We start from the raw sequence: 23,601 nt of genomic DNA on the forward strand, positions 1-23,601 counted from the left end.
GTGAGTTCATAAGTATTTAGTTTCATTTGTGTAAGTAAGCATTTTATTCAAAATAACTTTATAAAAAGTAGTAGTTTAGAATCTACGGTGTATTAGCGTCCTTTCCGGAAAATCCTATATTTTCTAATTAAATGCAGTCTTCTACCAAGACTCGACAGTGTTATGTTTTAAAGAGAAATTTTCCCTGAAATACTATCATTACCAAAATACGGTATTTGACTTTAAAGAAAGTAGGAGAATATCGCTAGTAAAAATACTAGGGGAAAATAACATATGCCTCAGCAGAAAATACTGCTGACTAAGGCAAAAGAAATCATAGACTCCAGGAGAGTATCGAATGAATGATATGTCTGGCTCAGTATAACAAAGGAAACACAGACCCCATACGGTATCAAATGTACGATACGGCTAGCAAGGTCTAAAACAAAGAAACACAGACCCCATACAGTATCAAATGAACGATACAGCTAGCAAGGTCTAAAACCAAGAAACACAGACCCCGGACAATATCAAACGAACATTACAGCTAGCAAGGTCTAAAACAAAGAAACATAGACCCCAGACAGTATCAAATGAACGATACAGCTAGCAAGGTCTAAAATAAAGAAACATAGACCCCAGACAGTATCAAATGAACGATACAACTAGCAATGTCTAAAACAAAGGGTAATCCTAAGAGTGTTGTTTCAAGAATACAGTGTTAATTCTCGTTACCTTAAGGCCATGAATTATAAGGTAAACATGGAGATACTCATAACCATATTGATTGACACTAGAGTACTTGACGCCCTGCAAGCGTCGGAATAAATATGACATTTGTCACCCCTTGGCTTGGTAGGCCGTGGACTGTAGCTAGCAGTCAGGGTGCGGGAGTGTCAGTCCCATATAGATCTATACACACAATGTCCGCTCTCCCTCTAGGAGACTCTGGTTACCAACTTGACGACGGGGAGATCTGTGTCCTGAAGATGCATCTCGTATTTTGAATTCTATTAGAGGCGCCGGAGAAATTATATAGACTCGCGAATGAACTGACTCCTTTGGAATTCTCGTACTAGAAAGAGTAAATAGAACCTCCTAACTATTCCTATAATAGTTACTAGTGTCTCTAATTTATGAATGATGAATGGAAGGATGCCCTTGCTACTCAAGGGAAATGAACTGGTCGATGTAAACCTTTATGTCTATACGTGTATACATGATATATAACTAATGTTTAAACGACCTTCGGACGGATATCCGATACCCACCAGACCACATCCCAACGAGGAAAAGGAAATAGGGTGAACTAGCATTCCTAAGTCTTTTAAACATTATTTATATGACTATACAAGTACAGGCATGCATTTAACGAAGTAGAAGCCTAGAAGTATAGAATAAAACTTTCATAAAACCTTTGGAAAACCTTTAAAAATAAGAAATTTACGACTTGATATCGTTATGTAAAACAGGCTTTGAAAACCGTTCATAAACACGTTTTGAATATAATTTGATAACACAATAAGTAAAGAAACCTTTGTTTAAAACACTGATGTAACTGGTTTAGAAGTAAAACATACAGCACGAGAGATAACTTGAGAAAAGATATAAACAAGTAAAGACGTTTTGGAAAACCATCTATAGTATTATACTTGGTAAAACAGCTAAAAGTGTGATAAATCCTTGTGCATGCGGGTTATTAATCACATATGATTGATATGATAACTAGCATGTTTTAACTTGTATCCCCCCCCCAATAAAATCATGTAAAAACATTTAAAAGGTTAATTCAGGGGTATGAACTCACCTGCTGAAAGTGGATCGGATGGAGGTGTCGGTTGGGTGCTCGGTGTCAATTAAAGACTTGAACACACTTAGGGACCTATTAACATATGATGACATATGTTTACATACAATTAGTAATTATAATACTAATTAAACACGTAAACGCATCCTAATGTGCGGAAAACACTTTGGTCAAGTGCTAGGAGTGCCCCGGGTAGCATCTAAGGGAGTGTATGGCCTAGTTAGGGAGTTTACTCTTCAAGAGTAAACTCTTTATAGAGTTTACGGCCCAAATGACCAACTCCCCATGAGTTTACGGTCGTAAACTCGTGGTGGGGGTGTTCTAGGATGCTTAATGGTCTTAAACTCTTGAGGGGTGATTCTAGATTTAGTTTTAAGGCATTGGAATGGCATTGGAACAACATAAGGACCATTTGAGGAGTTTACGGCAGTAAACTAGGAGTTTACGGCCGTAAACTCTTACATGCTCTTTCCTTATGTGTATTATGGTCTTAAATGGAAGGGTATAAAGTTCTATGCATTTTTCCAAGCCATATAGGGAAGTTAGGGCATCATTTGGCCTCCTTTTGGGAGTTTACAGCCCATGTACCAATCCTAGGGGGGTTTACGGCCGTAAACTCCTATGTCCATAGTTTCTTTAATGTTTAAATCTCCTACTTCAATTGTGGTTGGTTCTAGACATTTAAGGTGTTTGAGGGCAATTCTAACACCTTAAAAGGTGTTCACGGCCCTTGAAGAGGGGTTTACGGTCCAAGAGTGTTCTTGAGCCGTAAACTCATGTTTACTCTCCAAAATGCAAGGTTTTGGTGTTCTAAGCTCGAAGGTGTAAGTCCACAAGTCATATCTAAGCCCTAGGAGTGGTTTGGAAGGGTTTGGGGGCTTCAAAACCCCACTTATGGGTGTTTATGGTCCAAGAGTGTTCTTGGGCCGTAAACACATGATTTGGCCCCTATTGGATGTCTTAAACACGAATTTGCATGTTAAATGAGCTAAACAACAAGTTAGGGTAGATCACTTACTAGTTTGGGGCTCGAAATGGGCGGTTTTTGGATCGAAAGCAACTTGTAGAGAGAGAGAGAGTGTGTAGAGAGAGAGTGAAAAGTATCAAATGGAGTCCACTCACCCTTATATAGGGGTTTGAGTTTGTGGCTTGGTGGAAATCTACCCGATACTGACGTTAAACGGGGCTTTTGGTCGCACCTGATTAAATGGTCGTAATTTGACTTGGTTAAAACTAAAACTTTTCAAGGGATATTGAGGGTGTTTCTAATTTGTTCCAACCCTTACGAAGTCATTATAAAAGTCCCAAATTAATTAACCAATCCAAAAGGTTAACGGACAGTTTAATAAAGCGAGGCTTATTAACGGAAGGAGAGGTTAAAATGACGGAATAAATTTCGGGTTGTCACATGCCACAATGAATAGTTTTCACGATCAAGCTTGACAACAATTGAGGGAATTTGAACGTTTAGAATGGATGTGGTGGTGGTGGCTAAGGCTAACAAATTTGGAGCTTCTGTTGCCATTGTAGATGATTGATAACAAATTGATAGAGAACTGTAAGGTTAGCTCTGATACCATGTGGTGAATAGAATTGCTTGTATGTGTATTCATATGATATACACATATTTAAACAGAGAGATTACAACTAGAAGATGAGATACATACTCCTGTAAATAAGGTAAATCTATGTTGACTATTTGACTCAAGACTTTATCAATTTAACATGTATTTAATATGTTAATATAATACACTCCATAACTTGAATCACATCCTCACATTTGAGGAGCACATAATCAAATCCCTCAGAATAATTGTCACAATGTGTCTTGGATTTAGTGAAACAGTTCAATACATTCCTCTATCGACCCTCTATATTTTGCATTACAACTTGAGATCATACTGAGTATTAAATGGTGTCGCCCTATAATCTTCAAGTCATACAAGAAACATGACTATGTTGGGTTAGGGAGGAATAGTGTGTGGTTTATGTAATCAAGGATCATGCAGAACACTTACTGAGTCTAATATTTTGACCTTATATAAGAGTATCATGAAATCCAAATTATAGTATAATCATTCAAGGAACAATTTTAGATCAATGCACTATTAAGAAATCATGAACAATATATTTATATAAATTCAAACTCTTCTATTTACCAAAGATAATTGATCAATCAACATTAAATGTTAATTATATCTCATAATCATAGGATGTCACAAGGGGCACTTCCCCCTTGGACCCTTCTAAGAGCGCTACCCCCTAGGACCCCACAAGGGAGCATAACCCTCTAAACTTTCAATAAGAAACAATATAGAATTATAATGTTGTAACTTTTTGATGATGTAATGCTTTAACTACATAATCAACAAAGAACTCTAATGTTATAATTTCTTGATGTGCTAATGTTTAACTTCATTGATGTTGTAATCAATAAAGAATTATAATGTTGTAACTTTTTAATGTTTTAATGTTTTAACTCCATAATCAACAAAGAATTCTAATATTGTAACTTTTTTTTTCTTAGGAGGGTGATTTATTCATTGACCCTAACCCCATGTTAATGTTGATGACGATTATGATAGGCAAAAAGAAGAGTATGTGCCATAATACAACAAAAGAAAACGGGAACCAAACGTACACAAAGAGAAATCAGATTATTGGAAAACTTTCGAGGTAGTTTGGATAGAAAATTATGATGGAGTGAAAAAGAAAAATGTTAAATGTAAGTTTTGCTCAACCATTCTTAAAATCGATATGTATGTAACGACACCTTTATCTTACTTAGACACATCACTAGGTGCAAAAGAATAAAAAAACCATGAAAAACAATAGCACTTTAAGAAGAGAATCCAACGTCAAATCCGTCCTTACAATTGAAGGTGACGTCAATCGTGAAAATAATTTTTAATCATTTTGTTGTTAGATATTTTGGGCATACAATTGTCCACCGTGGCATCTGAGTTGGCATTTAGGAATTGCGGTCGCATATGTTTTTCACTCAACGTCAAGTTAGAAAATTAAGGAAACCAATTATAAATATATTGATGATATCTTTAAAGACGATGACATAGCATTTGCTACTTAGTTTCAGTATTCATAATATTTCTTGTTTTATTTGATATAAACCATAAATTACTATTACAAAATACTAACTACATTTTTTGTTTTTATATAGATATAGAAGAAGCACTACACAAACGATATCGGAAAACATAAAGAAAAAAGTCAATTGATGTTTAATTTGTTTTTTGGATTCTGAAACAAGTATACTTTTATTGTTCATTTTGGTTTAATATTTTTTTTATACTACTTAATTTGATTTAATATTTTTTGTGGTTTTAAAACCTAAAAGCATCATACTTGAAAGATATGTTTATTTTGGTTTATAGAATATTCAAATACACAATGAACATTTGACTTGGTTTGCTTTGAAATAGCTAAAGCCCAATTGGTGAGTGTATAGAGTTGGGAAGTGGCTAGTGGATTTGCCAATTTGCTTTGCTTTGCTACTTGCCAAATACCAATTGTCCAATTGCAATATACTTAGTCATTAATCAGTCCACTCAAAGAAGATGATTCATTATCTTCTTCCTCAAAAACAAGACGAAGTCATAAGAACATGACCAAATATAACAAGACGAAGTCATAAGAACATGACCAAATATGATGATTAATTAGGCTATATTTGGCATTATCTTCTTCCTAAAAAACAAGACGAAGTCATAAGAACATGACCAAATATGATGATTAATTAGGTTATATTTGTCGTACCAACTGAAAGACTAGTTGATAGTTGAAAAGCTGATAAAAAATAACATTTGGTAAAACTAGTTGAAATATATAAAATTACATAAAAAGACCATGTAAAAATATGTGTTTCTATAATTAATTAATGGGTAAATTATGGGTGTATTTGGAAATTTTAAAAAAAAAAAACTTCTAAAAAACTAGTCTAAGTAGTTTTTCAAAAAGCTAGCTTATAAGCTACTTTTTGGCTTACCAAACACGACTATAAAAAAACTCGAAAAATAAGCTAGTTTATCAGCTAATTGTGGCGCGTCAAACACAGCTTTAGTGGTTTCTCCCTCAACTCTTCCCATGATATTTGAAGACTCATCATAAATATAAACCAATGTTGATTTATTGCCTATACGGTATTCGACTTAATAACTTTCATGATTTCAAATCTTTACAACTTCATTCAATGGATCTCAAAAACAAAAACGAAATCGACACTTAACACCAAGAATGCAACAAAAAGAAGTTTGGACTAAACCTACAACTTTCACTATAACATAGGGACCATTCTTGCAATTTAATCCAAACCATAAAATAGTTCTCATCTCATCTCATCTCATCTACATATCAATACTTTCCCAACAATTAGTAATTTCCTAAAAGAAAAACACCACAACTCTCCAAACTATATAAACCCTTTACTACGTCCAATCATTTTAACCCAATTAGCACACATCTTGGGGTTTAATTTCATCCAACATTCCTTATAATTATCATTTTCTTCACAAAAAATGGCACATGCAACAACATGTAAAGGATCATCTTCACTCCACCCAAGCTTTTTCAACTTCTTTTCACATTCTTCAAATGTAGGTTTTGGAGGTGTTTCCGATTTGCTCATCTTATCTGCTATTATCTTCAACACACCCAATATTTCTTCATCAATCGATTTTTTACTCATTTTTTGTTTCTTTTTAACAGGAGGAGGTGGAGGAGGATCAGATGATGAAGATGATAATGAATCCGTTGTATCTTTTGGGATTTCAATCTCTTCATCATCTTTAACCACAATTGCTGTTATAGGTTCAGCAGAAATCGGTTCCAAACTTTTAATCCCATTTGTCATTACTCCATCAAAAAGTTGTGCACAAAGATCCGGAAATAGTAGAGATGTGTTCCTTAATGTTTCTACATATTTATTTTTCTATAACAAATAGAAATCAATGAATATATGTATATATATATAAGTAAGAGTGTGATAAACTAATGATTAATGATTGATGAAAGCTACCTTTATTTCATTTTCCCATTCTTCATCTGTCAAATTAAAGGTGTTAGTGGATGCGTCATAAATGTTGCCACATTTGTTTTTAAGATCTAACCATGCTCCATATTTGTTCTTGAGGTAATCAAAATGGTTTTTCAATTGTTTTCGATCGACTGAAAAGTTATGGTTATCTCCAAGTGTTTGCCCAATTTTCTTCCATGACATTCGTTTTAAACTACCACCTTCTCTCCCATTGATGGCAATTTCGTTAATACATGCATCAAGAAACGTTTTTGCGACATTCACGTTTTTCCAACTAACCCTATTTCGTTTTGATTCACTGCAACGTTCCATACCTAAAGGAGAAAAGATTTGATTAAGAATGTTTGGATAATGTTAGTGCGATGAAAAATACACTCTTTGATTCGTTTTAGAAAAATCCCAATTAAAGAGAATCGATCTTTGAACAGTATATACAGAAACCATCAGTTAGAAACATCATCTTTCGTCTATCTACACTCAAATGAACAATATAGATGCAATTTAAGGGGGTAAGATGCAGTAGGTGATCACGATTGAGAAAATTTTGACAGATATTAACCAAGAAACAAAAACCACAAATCGAATTTCAAAAACGACTTTGGGAACAAGTGGTAGAACGACTAGACATAGTTTTGATCTCATGGGGGGATAAATTATCAAAATTATCAAAATGTGGCGAGTCGTAAGATCAGGGAACTCATAAAAATCAACCAAATAAACAAAAACATCATTACCACAATTTGATTATAATAATTAGGGTTTTTAACAGAGAGTTACCTGGGCAGCGATGAACGTCAAAGAAAGGTTAGAAGAAATGGGCGAAGACGAAGAGAGCTGAAGACGAGTTGCAGCGAAGGGAATCTGTGAGCAGATAGCAATCGGCGGTTTGGGGAGAATCGGCGCCGGAGAAGAATTAGCGACAACAGAACCAACTCTGAAACAAAAAGAGCGATGAAGGATAAAAGCATAAAGTGGATGTTTCTTTGCTAATTTATCAAGTAAAAATACATCATTATGTATTTCCGTTACACTAAAAAAGTTAGAAGTGTTTTGCTTTTTGGATGTAGAATATTGTGTAGATAATAATATTTAAAGATATTAAAAAATACTTATATACTTGATGAATGCAAAGAAAATTAAATAAAACTAAAATCTATATAACGTCAAGGATTTAATTTGGAAAAGTCTTATTTCTAAACAAAAATAGTTAAAAGAATTTAAAAATAACCATGATTTTGAAGACAACCTGTGAAAATATGAAATTTTCGTAGGCTGTCACCAATAAAAATCATGTTTTTTTGGCGAACTTTGAATCTTTATAACTATCAACAAACTATGTTTAGTTGAATGTTTTTTAATTGTATTCTTTGTAACAAAGGTTATTTACTTATTTATGGACATATATTTCAAATTTGGAGATCGAAAATGATGGGTTATGAGCCAAGTCAAAGGCCAAATCGGGACAATGGAAACAACAATATTTTCTTGATCTGTAGACTCGTAATAGCCGGATCTAGTACAAACAATTTATATAGCTGAAAGGACTCAATAGAACGAATCATACCATCGTGTTTTTCTTCGACTTCTTTGGTCTAGCAAGTTGATCGTACTTGAGAACTCAATGTTGAGTTCCTCTATTAGTATTTTAATTATGTAAATATTTTGTTGCTAGTTTGGTCCAATTTGCTTTGAACTTTTTCATAATGATGATTTTGCCCTTAGTATTGTATTTATTTAAATATTTTTCTGTTTAAAAGAAAATTTTTAAAAAAATGCATTTTAAATTTTACTTTTATAATTTTTTATAAAGGAATAAAAATAAATAAATAAAATATACAATCTCTCTCTCTCTCTCCTAAAATCCACAACCCCGTCTTCCATTCTCATATAAACGTCGATGCATCGCCATAGGTCGGAAGATATGAACGCTAACACCACCGTCAGCCGCCACACATCTAAGTTGGAGCGTCGTCTCTCTTACCTATTCGATAATAGGGGGTGGTAAGATGAATCAGAAGATCAAAGACAGATCAGAAGATTGAAGGTTCATCATCTGCAAAAATCTGAGTTGGAGCACCTTCTTCACCGCTGACACCAATTCTAAGGTTTCTACACCTTCTTCCTTCGTACAATGGTAAGCTTAATCGTACAATGGTAATCCCCCTTTCCTCATGTGTGTGTGATTTAATCAACGACACACAAAAACCCTCATGTGTGTGGGTTTTTTCAACCGATGCACAAAAACCCCATTATTACTTTACCTCATTCATAACAGAGTTGTTATGTGTCTTTTCAAGTTCATGTGTTTTTATCAGGGGTTATTTTTCCATTTCATGTACTTTGTCTTCCCTATATATTTGTGCTTTGTATGTATATTTTTGGAGAATACAGTGAAAATACTCTTCTCTTAAGAGTTTTATGGTATCAGAGCATATCGGCCTCCTCCCTTCCTTCCCTTTTCTCCACAGCCATGTCTACATCCTCCACTGATAACTCTCTTCCTCACTCCCTTGCTCACTTTATACCTATGAAGCTTTGCTCCTCAAACTATTTACTCTGGAAAAACCAAATGATTCCACTTCTAACTTATCAAAATCTCATCTCTCATGTAGATGGTTCATCTACTGCCCCTGTCGCAACCCTCACTGTCAATGAGAAATCCAATGAAAATCCCGCATATGCTGCTTGGATTGCAGCAAATCATCGTACCATTATTACCATAAACGCCACTTTGTCTGAAGAAGCTGTCATAGTTATCATCGGTCTGTCAACTGCTCGTCAGATCTGGGTTGCACTGGAAACCGCTTATGGTAACTCATCCATTGAACGGGTGCACAATCTTCGCGATCAACTCCGCTTGGTTCAGAAAGATTCAAAAATTGTTGCTGATTATGGTCGTCACTTCAAAACTCTATGCGATCAGTTAGCCGCCATTGGTTATCTGGTTGACATCAACGATCAAATTAACTGGTTTCTCTGCGGTCTCAGACCATCTTTTGAGTCATTCTCCACTGCCATTCGCACATCTCGACCTACTCCCGCCTTTTCCGATCTCTTGGCTAAGGCTGAAAGCCATGAACTGTTCATCCGTGCCCTTCATGGCACCTCCACACCACCTGTGGCTTTTCGGCTCAAACCTATCAGCCCCCATCTTCTTCTCATCAACGGGGTGGTCAATCTCCTCATGCTTCGAGCAACAACATTGGATGGGGTGGACGGGGACGTAGTCGCCGCCCTCCGTACTGTCAACTATGTTGCCAAGATGGCCACTTTGCTAATGTTTGTCCACGACTAGCATCATTTGCTGCTCAAGCCATTCCCACTGATGACAAATTAGCTAATGCCTTTTTGTCTCAAGGTCATGTTTCATCCTCCGGACCCGATTGGTATGTGGATTCAGGAGCCACAGATCACATGACTCCAACCACACAATTTGTTAACAATCCCTCATCCACTACAAGTAACAATTCGGTGACATTCGGAAATGGAAACACTTTCCCCATCACTCACAAAGGTCATCTTTTTCTTTTTGACAACATCAAGTTAAATGACATACTAGTTGTTCCCAATCTCACCAAGAATCTCTTGTCCATTAGCAAATTAACCAAAGATAATCATGTGAATGTCTTATTATCTTACCCTTCTTTCTACATTCAGGATTGCCAAACAAAACTGGTCCTGGCCCAGGGGCGATGTGAGAATGGACTTTATGTTTTAAACGCTTGTAGCACCTGGTTCCTGGTACGTATTCCTTGTAATTAATATTTCTTAAATAATGCATTTTGACTTGGACTCGGCGAGTTAAAGGACCAACTCGCCGAGTAGAAGCGGGATGAGACACGGGGTCTAACCTTTGCACTCGGCGAGTCGGTTCCCGGACTCGGTGAGTAGGCCATGTTTGGGCAAAAACCCTAACTCGGGTGTTTGCACCCTATTTAAACACTCTAACTCGGCCTCCCTTGTCCCTAACACTTCCATAAGATTTGTAGAGCGAAACCCTAGCCCCTTTTTGTCCTTGTGAGTGATTTTGGCCTTGTGAAGGAAGTTTGAAGCTTAAGAGAAGAAGAAGGAGGTGGAAGAGTGCAAGGAGGGGAAGTAGATCCGACATCTACCCTGCAAGAGGCTTCCATTCAGGTAGAAAAGTCCCTACCTTGATCACTAGTTCATTAGATCCCCTTTTGTCCCTAATTGGTGGTTTTCAAGCCCTAAAACACCAAACTCCATGTGTTTGTGCTCTATGATCCGAAAGGACTTCAGATCTAGACCTTATGGATGTATTAGAAGTATAAAGTCTCTGTGGTTGAAGTGATTGAGGTCCCTATTGAGTGTATGACCTCATAAAGAACTTGGATTTGCCTTTTGGAGCTTATAGGGCCATGCATGCACGTAAAGTTTGCAACTTTACGTGATAAGCATGCCCTAGGAACATAGATCTATGGTTTGGAAGCGTTGCATGTCTCAGATTTGGTCTATATGGGAAGTGGGTCAAAGAGACTCGGCGAGTCCTAAAGTGGAACTCAGCGAGTTTTATGAAGATGGTCTTAGACTCGGCGAGTTGGATGAACAACTCGATGAGTCCTATGAAGATTGCTTGGAACTCGACGAGTTGTTCTTCAAACTCGATGAGTCATATGAACTGTTACTGAGTAAGAGGGGTTTAGGTGTTGAAGGTCCAACCCTTCTTATCTGCACTCGGAATTAGCAATTTAACGTGTAGCAATAGTCCTAGAAACCCAAATCCTCATAAAGGATGCTCTAGTGAGGATTTGGAAGCAAGTAGGAGATCTGCTCGTGGGGACTCGGCGAGTTGTTCTTGGACTCGGCGAGTCGGATCGCGAGTCGGTTCTTTTATCCCAAGTAGTGAGTTAAGGGGGACTTAGTGAGTAAGAAGAGGGACTTGTTAAGTAGGACCGGGTTAGTAGGAGAAGGACTCAGCGAGTCTGTGCCATGACTCGGCGAGTCCAGTCAACTAGAATTTGACTTTGACCAAGGAGTTGACCTTGGACCAGGGGTGGGTCAGTCATCTGACCTAAGGGTATTTTTGAGTGGCTAATCTATGTTTATGATTTATAGCCGGAGGATTACCGATTCAGCAGTCAGGCACTTAGCAAGCAGACTTTCAGCAGCTACTTTTCGAGGTGAGTTACCTTCCAGTAGTAGTGGGTCTACGGCCACAATGTCGGCCCACTAGTAGGAGTTGTATGTTTAGATGATTGTCTCTGTGATATTCATCTAGGGTTGCTACTACCTGTGATATGTTTATATGCTAGTATGATATGATGTTATGTGCTAGTGACAGTAGGGGAGATAGTCCCCAGATTACCGGTCGATAGGGCCGAAGGGGCAGTCATGCCCAGCCATGCTAGATAGATTATGTGATACATGTTATGTGGTAGTAGTAGGGGGTGAAATAGTCCCCAACATCCGATCGAGAGGACCGAAGGGGAGACCAGCACCCAGGTATGCTAGTCAGTATCTGGTCGAGAGGACCGAAGGCAAGACTAGCACCCAGGTATGCTAGTCAGTATCTAGTCGAGAGGACCGAAGGGGAGACCAGCACCCAGATACGCTAGTCAGTATCCGGTCGAGAGGACCGAAGGGGTAGGTCGGGCACCCAGATATGCCTGACAATATATGTATGTTATGTGGTTATATGGTATGTGGTACAATAGGGGAACTCACTAAGCTTCGTGATTATAGTTTTCAGTTTTGGTTTCAGGTACCTCCTCTTCAAAAGGGAAGGAGCTGGCGCGGTAGCGGCACATCATACACACACGCTCTTTGTTTTCCGCACTATGAGATATTCAGGGATTTGTACTCTGACAATATTATGTTTCACGTTTTGGTTTACAGTTACGAGACATGTTTTTATTAAATGATATGGTTGTATGGTATTTTGTTACAAACATTTTGCAATCACTTAAATAAAAAAATGAAATTTTTGGGCGTGAAAATTGGGACGTTACAAGTTGGTATCAGAGCCCTGGTTTGAGAGATTCGGACACACCCTCGGGGGTGTCTGAACTCAAATCGAGGGATTAAAAGATTTTGAAAAAGGAAATGTTATCTAAAAGTTAAGTAAAGAGTTTTGAGAAAGAACGAAGTGTGTGATGTGCGCGACCGGCCGAGCTCAACTAAGTATTTCCCAAAGTACCCATACAAGTTTATGTTATGTTTATCAGATTCGGTAGAACAGCATGCTAGAATAGGACTAAGGATCTAGGAATGATGTCTTATGTGCCTGCTTTATGTGCTTCATCTTATGAGAATTGCATGCTAGTATTTAGTAGACAGTAGTAGGATAGCTTATCAGGGTTATGCCTGGTAGTATGAGCTTAGCATTATATGCTAGTTCAGCTTCTCATTATGAGGACTGACTTGCTTGAGTAGTTTTCCTGCGTCCGAATGCTACTTGCTTTGTGCTTTGTAGGACTCTGAGTGATGGGAGTTAGTCATTAGGTGAATACGTCACATTACATGTGATCAGGGTTGAATAATCTCAGAGTGTTGGATTTGGCCCTATAGCGCAGCTCTCGTTTGAGTCTAACCGTTGTAGGGACAAGGTTGTTACTTGAAGGATTATCTGAGCCTCATCACATGTGATGGTATTCAGGTAATGGCTAAGTGGCATTACAAGGAGGCCTTAAACAGCTGAGGACCAGTTTGGGTGGAGTCAGAGATTTTCCCTAGGGAAGCCTAGAATGGGAATAGCAGAGGATCAGCAGTGGTGAAAGGGATCTGGTGGAGTCAAAGTTGTCCTTGAGGAAGGTACGGATAGATGTGGAAGGTAGTATGGGCCCGTACTACTGAAAGCAGAGGATCCGTACCCGAACCAAGGAGGGCTAAGGCAAGACCAGGGAACTTGTAATAGATGTGATCCCTTTAGAGGTATCAATACCACTAATGGTTACCTGTGTGTATTACAGAATGGTGGTACTACGTTAGAGGACAACAGGTGGCAGTTCTGGAGAGGGATCGGGTTCGGGATCAGGTTCTGAGCTAGTAGATGAGAGGCTACACGATTCATCGCATCAGAGATCACGAGAGGCATCCTTGATTCGACCCCCATTATTTTCGGGTCGGTCAAGGAAGGGATAGTTGAGCTGATGGAGGACCGCCTCAGGGCGTTCAGGAGTGACATGGCATCTGGCCAGTCAAGATCTCGCATACTGTCCTTTAAGGACTTCAGGGGCAGTGGTGCACCGGATTTCCATGGGGCGAAGGACCCCATTGCTGCCAGACGATGGATCGCGTACATTGAGTCCGCACAGCTGACCAGCTTCTGCCCTGAGGGGTCGAAAGTGAGATATGCAGCAGGGTGTTTGAGAGACAGAACTAGAGACTAGTGGGATTCTATTGGTGACTCATTGGGAGCCTCGGCTGTTGAGGCTATGACATGGTCGGATTTTGTGACCCGGTTCCGAGCAGAGTTTGCGCCAGCAGTAGAGCTTCAGCAGCTAGCCAGAGAGTTTTTGGACATGAGACAAATTACGGAGACTGTGGCGGAGATCACCGCCAAGTTCCGGGAGAGGGCATTGCTGGTGCCCCAGTATGCGGTAGATGAGGATATGAGGAGGACCCGCTATCATGACATGCTACGATCTGACATTCGAGAGCATGTTAGTTTTTCAGCTTGCCCTACCCTAGATTCCATGATTGCCAGGGCTAAGGAGAGGGAGATTGATCTGGAGCATATCCGGAAAAGGGAGGCAGATGAGGGACAGGTTGCGGGGGCTTTGGGGAAGAAGCCCAAGGGACCAGACGTAGGGCCGAAAGGCCAACTGGGCCGAGGCCGCTGCAAGAAATGCGGCAAGACGCACGAGGGAGCGTGCAAGATGGGATCATCAGGCTGCTATAAGTTCGGCAAGTTGGGACATTTCAGCAGGGATTGTACTGCCCCTATGCATGTCTTTCCGACGTCTGAGTTGTTGTGTTTCCACTGCAACCAGAGGGGCCACAAGAAGGCCAATTGCCCCCAGTTGACAGCAGCATCAGCGCCAGTGAAGGCGCCAACTCCAGCGACCCTGCGAATCAAAGATAGCCGGCAGGGTAAGTCAGAGGCTCCAGTGGTGAGGAGTCGGGCCTTTCAGCTGACTATAGAGGAGGCACGCGCTACACCCGATGTGGTGACGGGTATGATTTCTTATTTATGCTTTATGTTATGTTGTTGTAATTTTGATATGTTATATATATGTGCTCTATTTAGGATTGTTCCATGTGAACGGTATCCCAGTTCAGGTGTTGTTTGATTTGGGGGCTACCCGATCATTTGTTTCTCTTGCGCTTAGCAAGAAGTTTCCTGAGTCTTTGGGCATGTTGGATTGCCCTTTAGAGGTAGAGATTGCAGATGATCGATCGGTGCGAGCATCAGCAGTGTTCAGAGATTGTGTTCTAAGGTTGTTTGAGGAGCGCTACTTTGTGGATTTGGTTCCCATTCCATTGCGTGGGAACAAGGTGATTATAGGCATGGATTGGTTGAGCCCTAATGGGGCGGTGATAGATTGCGCACAGCAGCTGGTGCGGATCAGGACCCCAAGTGGGGGAGAGTTGGTGATCCACGGCAAGAGGCCACAGCGTGGACCCACAGTATGTTCAGCAGCGAGAGCTAGACGCTACCTTCAGTAGGGTTGCACGGGATATGTCGCGTATGTTATGGATACCTGGGAGGCGGGTAAGGCGACGATGAGCGAGGTTTCAGTGGTACGAGACTACGCTGATGTGTTCCCAGAGGAGCTTCCTGGAATACCTCTGGAGCGACAGGTAGAGTTCAAGATCCAACTAGTCCCTGGTGCGGCTCCGATAGCCAAGGCACCATACTGGTTGGCTCCTACCGAGATGCAGGAGTTGTCTACACAGCTGCAGGAGCTGTTAGACAAGGGATTCATTAGACCGAGCAGTTCACCCTGGGGAGCCCCGATTTTGTTTGTGAAGAAGAAGGACGGGTTGCATCGGATGTGTATAGATTATCGGGAGCTGAACAAGGTAACAGTGAAGAACCGTTACCCACTCCCGAGGATTGATGATCTCTCTGACCAGTTACAGGGTGCATTTTTGTTCTCCAAGATCGATTTGCATTCAGGTTATCATCAGATGAGAGTCAGAGAGGAGGATGTGCAGAAGATTGCGTTTCGGACGCGCTATGGTCATTATGAGTTCGTGGTGATGTCGTTTGGGCTCACCAATGCTCCTGCCGCGTTCATGGGCCTCATGAACTGCGTGTGCAGACCGATGTTGGATCGTTCTGTGATAGTTTTCATTGATGACATTTTGGTTTATTCCAAGATGCAAGATGAGCACGAGGGGCATCTCTGAGAGGTGTTGGAGACCCTGAGGAGAGAGAGCTTGTATGCTAAGTTCTCCAAGTGTGAGTTCTGGTTGCGCGAGGTGCAGTTTCTTGGGCACCTTGTCAACCAGGACGGGATTTCGGTAGACCCGGCCAAGGTGGAGGCCGTGATGAGATGGGATGTTCCGAAGTCTCCATCCGAGATTCGAAGTTTCCTGGGATTAGCGGGCTATTATTGGAGATTCATCCAGGATTTCTCCAAGATAGTCGTACCATTGACCAGGCTAACAAGGAAGGTCGTGGTCTTTCGTTGGGGGCCTGAGCAGCAGGCAGCGTTCGAGACACTGAGACAAAGATTGTGCGAGGCGCCAATCTTAGCCCTGCCAGAGGGAATGGAGGATTTTGTTGTGTACTGTGATGCGTCCATCTCAGGTTTGAGTGCGGTGTTAATGTAGAGAGGGCATGTCATCGCCTACGCGTCGAGGCAGCTGAAGCCTCACGAGGCAAATTACCCGACGCAAGACTTGGAGCTGCGGGCTGTTGTGTTCGCCCTCAAGATTTGGCGTCATTACCTCTATGGGGTTCGCTGTACCATTTACACGGACCATAAGAGTTTGAGGTACCTTATGGATCAGCCGAATCTAAACATCAGGCAGCATCAGTGGTTGGATGTGATAAAGGATTATGATTGTGAGATCCTTTATCACCCATGGAAGGCCAATGCGGTGGCCGATGTGCTTAGTCGCAAGGCAGCGCCAATCAGAGGCGTGTGCATGAGGATGGCGGTGGTGACTCCCCTATTAGAGCAGATTCGGGAAGCTCAGCAGGAGGCTATGAAGGAGGAACATCGAAAGAGCGAGCGGATAGTGGGTCAAGTTACCTCCTTCGATTATGATAGCCGAGGATTATTGACACTACACCATAGGGTGTGGGTGCCGTATCATGGAGGCGTGCGCCAGGTCTTGATGGAGGAGGCACACAAATCCTGATTCTCCATTCATCCCGGGGCAACACAGATGTATAGTTATCTTCGTCTAGACTATTGGTGGCCCTGCATGACGCGGGATGTGGCTTGGTATGTTGAGCGGTGTTTGACCTGCAGGAAGGTCAAGGCCGAGCATTAGAGACCGCACAGCAAGATGCAGCCGTTGGACATCCCGTTGTGGAAATGGGAAGATATTACGATTGTTGAGTCTAGTGGATTGCATCATGGGCTCGGTCCATAGTCTAGTTTGAACGCCGGTATTGGGCCTGTCCAGTCGTGCATTATTTTGTATTAGGGTTTAGTATATAAGTTGCATGCATGCAGACTTAGAAGACATCGCTTTTATTGTTTTCGTTTTAATTGCTTGTAAACCCTAGCTCGCCTCTACAGCGGAAGTTCTTCATCGAGCTCTGCTGAGGCGTGACTCAGTTTTGAATCATAAGCTCATATTTGATTCTGTTCTGTGTTCTTTCTTATTTTGTTCTTAAACTGTTAGATTTCTTTTATCGTACTTGTGAAAGATCTAAACGATCAAAGAGTTTTGAACTCATCAATTGGTATCAGAGCAGGAGACTGCGTAATCTATACACACCTCTTCTGTCGAAGAAGTTCATAGGGTTTTTATCCCGCATTGATTGATATTTATTGAGCCGTCTTTCTTTATTGGCGTATCTCATTAATTGTTAATCTAACCCTAATCAAAAAAAAAATACAAGTCTGATCTTTTACAGGTTTTCGATCAAAAGTATTCACAATAAGTATGGACGATTCTAAAACCAATCCGATAAATATCTCCAACAGCATAGGGTCTACAACAAGAATACCGATCTTGTATACACAAGACTATGAAGTCTGGACATTCCTCATATTTGAAGATTACATTTCATGCAACATCAAAGACATTCCTCAGGATGAAAAAGAGAAGTTTCAGTGCAACATCAAAGCTCTAAGGATGATAAGGTTTGCGCTGCAATCGGATACATTTCGTTTGGTAAGTTCTTGTGCTACAGCTAAGGAGATCTGGGATAGATTGAAGGAATTATATTCCACAGATGAAGATCTGGAACACTCTATTCAAATCCTCATGTTATCAGAGTTTGGCGATTTTAAGCAAAAGCCTGAAGAAAAACTTATCCAAACTTTTGATCGTTTCAATCATCTTTTGAGTAAGATGATAAAGCATGGGATTGAAAGAAAGGTGATTGAACAAAAGGTCACTTTCATGAATGGTCTCAGACCTGAATGGATGGCCATTGTGTCAACTGCCAAAGCTCATAAACAGTTCAAGTCATACTCTCTGGCAAAACTTGTGGGTATTTTAAAATCCCATGAGAATGCCTTATCGAAGGAAATGAATGTAGTTTCGGGTCTGGGTTCCTTAGCTCTTGTCTCCAAAGGAAAGAGTTCGGTTGAAGAAGAAGACGAATTGGATCTTGTAGATTTTGATCTAACAGGCGAAGAATATGCAATGATGGTGTCAAACCCTAGAAAATTCATCAAGAAGAAATTCCCGGCCAACAAGAACCGAAACTGGCAGGGAAGTTATAGCGCCGAACGGATAAAGGAGGAACCGAAGATGGGATCAAAATCCGAAGAGTCAAAGAAGGAAGCTAAAATTGGAGGCGACTCAGGATTTGACTGTCATTACTGTGGAGGCAAAAATCATTTTGCTAAAGATTGCATGCTGAGAAAGAAAGAAGAGAAGACAAGCGAAGATGATAAGGAAGCGAGCCTCCTGAGAAGATTGGAGGAGATAAAGAAAAGAAAGTCTGTTGTTAATAACTCTACTATGAATGCTTTAATTGTGTAGGGTTCAAACAACAGTGATGAGTTTGGAGGTGTGGAGGTCTGGTCCACAGATTCGGAGGATGATGAAGTTAGGAAGCCTACTCACGAAAAAGCTATGATGGCAAAAGCAGAGCAGTCAATGGGAAGATGCTTTGCGGTGACCGAGGGTGTGTCCCAAATGAGAGGATACACAACAGATGGGGGAGTTGAAGAAGAGAGTGAGAGGATAGATGTTTTGTTGCCAAGCCTGTCAGTGCTCAGATCAACGAATGTGATGAGTTGATCAAAAAGGTACAAGATATTCTTGCTTCTCTAAAAATACCTGCTAATAATTATGAAAAGGAATTAAATAATTTGAAGTCACTGTTGGGTTAGTGTCTAAGGCTGTAACTATATTTGGTAAGTACTTGACCCGGTTGTGCATGGTCCTTTTGGGTTGCCTTCACCATAGCAACTTGATAGAGTGATTTAGAGAGAAGAGATATTATTATTAATATATTATAAGAATAATATGTTAAAGGAATAATAATATTATTTGATTAATATAAGTCATAAATTAATTAGGAATTAATTTGGTGACTTAAAGAGATTAATTGAATAAAGGGGTATAAACTATCAAATGTGTGAAAGTTGTATTTTGAGCTGATAATCCTTATGGATATAGGGTTGGACGATTTTAGGGATATGGATAACCTAGAAATCGTCCAAGGGCTATCTAGAAAGGGATTTGGATTGGTTTGAGGCTAAGTTATCCAATTAGGGTTTAAGGGTGAAACCCTAGGAGCTCACAGTATAAATAGACCCATAGGGTTGAGGAAATCGGCCACCATTGTGATTGGAGAAACCCTAGAGCCGATTTACCTCTTCCTCATCTCTCTCAAATCATCTTCTTTCTAGTTGGTGTTTGTAAGCCATTAGAGGAATGGCATTTGTGACTCTAAGCTCCAAGAAGAAGAAGGTTTTCAAGCAAGTAACTCAAGGTATCATTCTAGATCTATTTTCATATATATATTGATTGTTTGTTTATATTAGATCTAGCCATGAAAGTCTTGTATTTGTTGCATGTTCAATTAGTGAAACCTAGATCCAAGCTATAGGGTTGTATGTGCACATAGGTAAAGTTCTTATGTCCAAAACCCATCAGTGGTATCAGAGCCATGACTGGTTTCAATTGAATATGATGCTTAACTGTTTTACTTGCTGAAAATCATTTTTCCTTGCCCTCTGTCAACCCAACTCGGCGAGTTGGCCCTACTCAGCGAGTCCAAACCTTGACTCGGCGAGTTCAAGCGTCAGACAGAGGATAATTTGGGATTTTGTTGCTGTTTTGTCTTGGATTGATACCTAAATCGTTTTATTATGTAAAAATCCGAATTTTAACCTAATTTAATGATTATCCTTGACATAAATATAGATAATTTCAAATCTTTTGAATATTGATTATTTATATGATAAATATTAGACAATTTAAGATTATTTGGTAATTATCTAATGGCTAAAAGTTAATTAGGTCAAATATAGATAATTATGAAATTAATTGTTTAATTTGAATTATTTGTTATTTGATCCCTATTGTTTGAAAAGTTCAATTTATATCCCGAAGTTTTGAAATTTGAATTTTGTGATTAGTAGTTTAATTTAGAAGAATTTAAATTTCAACCCCTAGAGTTTTACAAGTTTAAAATTCAACCCTATACTATTATATTATTAAAAGATTAATAAATATACAAGTAAAATTAAAATGCTAGTCTTACCGTTAGTAGGCCTCATTCACGAAGCCGGTCTATAAGGTGGGTATAAGGTTGCTGCCTATAAAATGGCGCTTAATGGGTGTACACTCACACCCACCGCTTGCTTGACCGGTGGAGGGTCATTAGCCGAACGGGTAGGATAGGGAAACTCTCTCTCCTCATTAATAAGTATAATGAAACTATGAAGTAACTAAACTATTTTATAAAATTCCCAATCCTAGTTACTTTAGGAAAAGTGAATTGATGCAATCCCATGAAATTGCACTTTGCACCCTTGCTAAGAAGTTAGTGGAGCGTGTGTGGTTTACCGGCACACTAATTGGTTCTAAGCAAAGGTGGTAAAGGGTGATTCATTGTTTATCATAGTTCAATGGAGCGTGTGTGGTTTACCGGCACATCGAATAGATGATTGTAACAATGAAGGCACCATGTAGATTTGCATGGTAATTCACACCTGCTTTGTGATCCTCGGTATCCCAGTCACAAACTAGAGGGGAATATCAAGATTTAAACATGCCATTGAAAAGGTTCAATGAATCTCTAAAATCTAGGAATTCTCAATAAAACTTAAGGTTATGTTTTCGTGGTGAAGAATTAGTGAATCGTCATTCACTTACCTCCAAATTATTTGCATGATTGGATTACGGCATCCCTTTTCTAATATGTAAATAATGTTGTTGGGTCCTAGCCCTAATTTTTCATTTTGGGTGTTTAATTAGGGATCCAAATTCTAATCAAACTTTGTCCTTTCTATTTGTAGATGTCAAACGCAAACAACGCTGCTGCCAACTCATTCACCTTAATGAGTCTTTGCCAAAAGGTGACCTTCGATGGTACCAACTTTAGCAAATGGATAAGATACATTCTCACCATTGCACGCTACGAGGACAAAGAGTATGTCCTCGACAAAAAGCTCGAGAAGGTCAATCCGGAAATCGCTACTCCCGAAGAGATGGTTGTCTTTGAGACACACGAACGTGATGCAACGAAGGTTCATTGCATCATGATAGCCACTATGAACCAAGAATTCCAAAAGTCCTATGAGGACATGTATCCATATGAAATGCATCAAGACTTGATGGAGAGGTACCACCAAAGCGCGAGGCAAGAGCACTACGAGATCATCACTAACATGATCACTGCTAAGATGGGAAATGGAGAATCGTTGACCGTGCACTTGCAAAAGATGCAACAATATGTTGATCGTCTTTGCAAGTTAAACGTTAACTTTTGGGAGGATTTGGCCATAAACATCGTTCTTCATTCCTTGCCTTCGTGCTACAACCAATTTAGGATGACCTGCCACATGAACAAGGAAGAGGTCACCCTAAGCAAACTCCAAGGACTCCTTAGGACTGTTGAGAGCAACCTAAAGGATAAGTCTGTTGCACCCACTCCCGCACCAACCGCTGCTCCTGTCTTGGCTATAGGGCAAGGAAAGGGCAAGAAGAGGAAGGCTTCTTCAAAGAGCCACCGCAAGGGAAAGTCCCAAGATGGTTCTTCTTCTAGTAGGACCAAAGTTGATCCCGCTAAGCCCAACCCTAACCCAAAGGAGGTAGAGTGCCATCATTGCCACAAGATAGGGCATTGGAAGAGAAGCTGCCCGGAATATCTGCAAGCCATCAAGGATGGAAAGATCAAGCCATCTTTTGCAGGTATATACACAATTAAATCTAGTAATTCATCTCACACTACTTCTTGGGTTCTTGACACGGGATGTGGTTACCACATTTGTTCTGAATTACTGGGACTAAGAAGAGATAGAGATGTGGAGCAAGGAAGAATAAATCTAATCATGGCAAACAGAAGATCGTCGCCTGTCACCAAGATTGGAGTGTATTCTTTAGTGCTAAGTAATGGATTAGGTCTAGATTTAAATAATTGTTGCTACTCGCCAGATATGGCAAGAAACATCATTTCATTTCATGGTTTGTTTAGACAAGGATTTAGATATCCGTTTAATAATATGAATGGTTCTATTTATGCTTATCTAAATGGTGTTTTATACTTTGAAGCTATGCCTTGTAATGGAATTTATGAAACTGTTATGGTTGTAGATAACCAAGGAAACGATGTGTTGTGTATAGATTCTTCCAATAGTATGGATAAAGCGTCTTTGTGGCATTGTCGTCTTGGACATGTCAACAAGAAGCGCATAGCCGAACTCCAAAAGGATGGAGTGTTGGAGTCATTCGACCTTAGGATAGATGACACGTGCAAATCTTGTTTACTTGGAAAGATGACCAAGTCACCCTTCACTGGCACATGTGAAAGGGGTGAGGGTTTATTGGATCTCATACATACCGATGTATGTGGACCCTTTAGATCCACCACAAAGGATGGAAACTGCTTCTACGTGACTTTCACCGATGATTATAGTAGATATGGGTATATTTACTTAATCAAGCACAAGTCTGAAACGTTTGAAAAGTTCAAAGAGTACAAGAATGAAGTGGAGAATCAATTGGGCAGGAAAATCAAGATGCTTCGATCCGATCGAGGAGGAGAGTACCTAAGTCTTGAATTCCACGACTATCTCAAGGAATGTGGAATAGTTTCACAATTGACGCCACCTAGGACACCGCAGTTGAATGGTGTGGCAGAAAGGCGCAATCGAACCCTGTTAGACATGGTTCGTTCTATGATGAGTCATGCTTCACTACCTATCTCATTTTGGGGGTATGCCTTAGAGACTGCCGCCCATATCCTTAACCGGGTCCCTACAAAGAAGGTTACCAAAACACCTCACGAGATGTGGACAGGGAAAGCTCCCTCGTTGGCACATATCAAGGTTTGGGGTTGTGAAGTTTTCGTAACACGAGAAACTCATGACAAGATCAAACCTCGTAGTGAGCGATGTATTTTCATCAGCTACCCGCAAAAATCCTTTGGATATCTCTTCTATAGACCGAGTGACACTGTAGTCTTCGTTGCGAGGAGAGGGGTTTTCTGAGAGAG

At 40.1% G+C, this 23,601-nt stretch overlaps 1 protein-coding gene across 1 annotated transcript; it reads right to left on the reverse strand.

Annotated features, from left to right (window-relative positions):
- Positions 1–5,944: 5,944 nt before the first annotated feature.
- On the reverse strand, positions 5,945–7,834 carry LOC111905581 (uncharacterized). Its single transcript, XM_023901273.3, has 3 exons — positions 7,614–7,834; positions 6,819–7,150; positions 5,945–6,731 (listed from the first exon to the last, which is right to left on the reverse strand). Exons 2-3 carry the CDS (start codon positions 7,146–7,148, stop codon positions 6,213–6,215), a joined length of 849 nt encoding a protein of 282 aa, XP_023757041.1. The 5' UTR covers positions 7,149–7,150; positions 7,614–7,834; the 3' UTR covers positions 5,945–6,212.
- Positions 7,835–23,601: the final 15,767 nt, after the last annotated feature.

This window comes from Lactuca sativa, chromosome 9, assembly GCF_002870075.4.
Source record: "Lactuca sativa cultivar Salinas chromosome 9, Lsat_Salinas_v11, whole genome shotgun sequence".
In the NCBI taxonomy this organism is placed as follows: Eukaryota; Viridiplantae; Streptophyta; class Magnoliopsida; order Asterales; family Asteraceae; genus Lactuca; species Lactuca sativa.

Coding starts and splice junctions, on each gene's coding strand:
- LOC111905581 (XM_023901273.3), bottom strand. CDS start 7,148: ATGGAACGTTGCAGTGAATCAAAACGAAATAGGGTTAGTTGGAAAAAC. Junction 6,732..6,818: donor AATGGGAAAATGAAATAAAG/GTAGCTTTCATC, acceptor TATTTGTTATAG/AAAAATAAATATGTAGAAAC.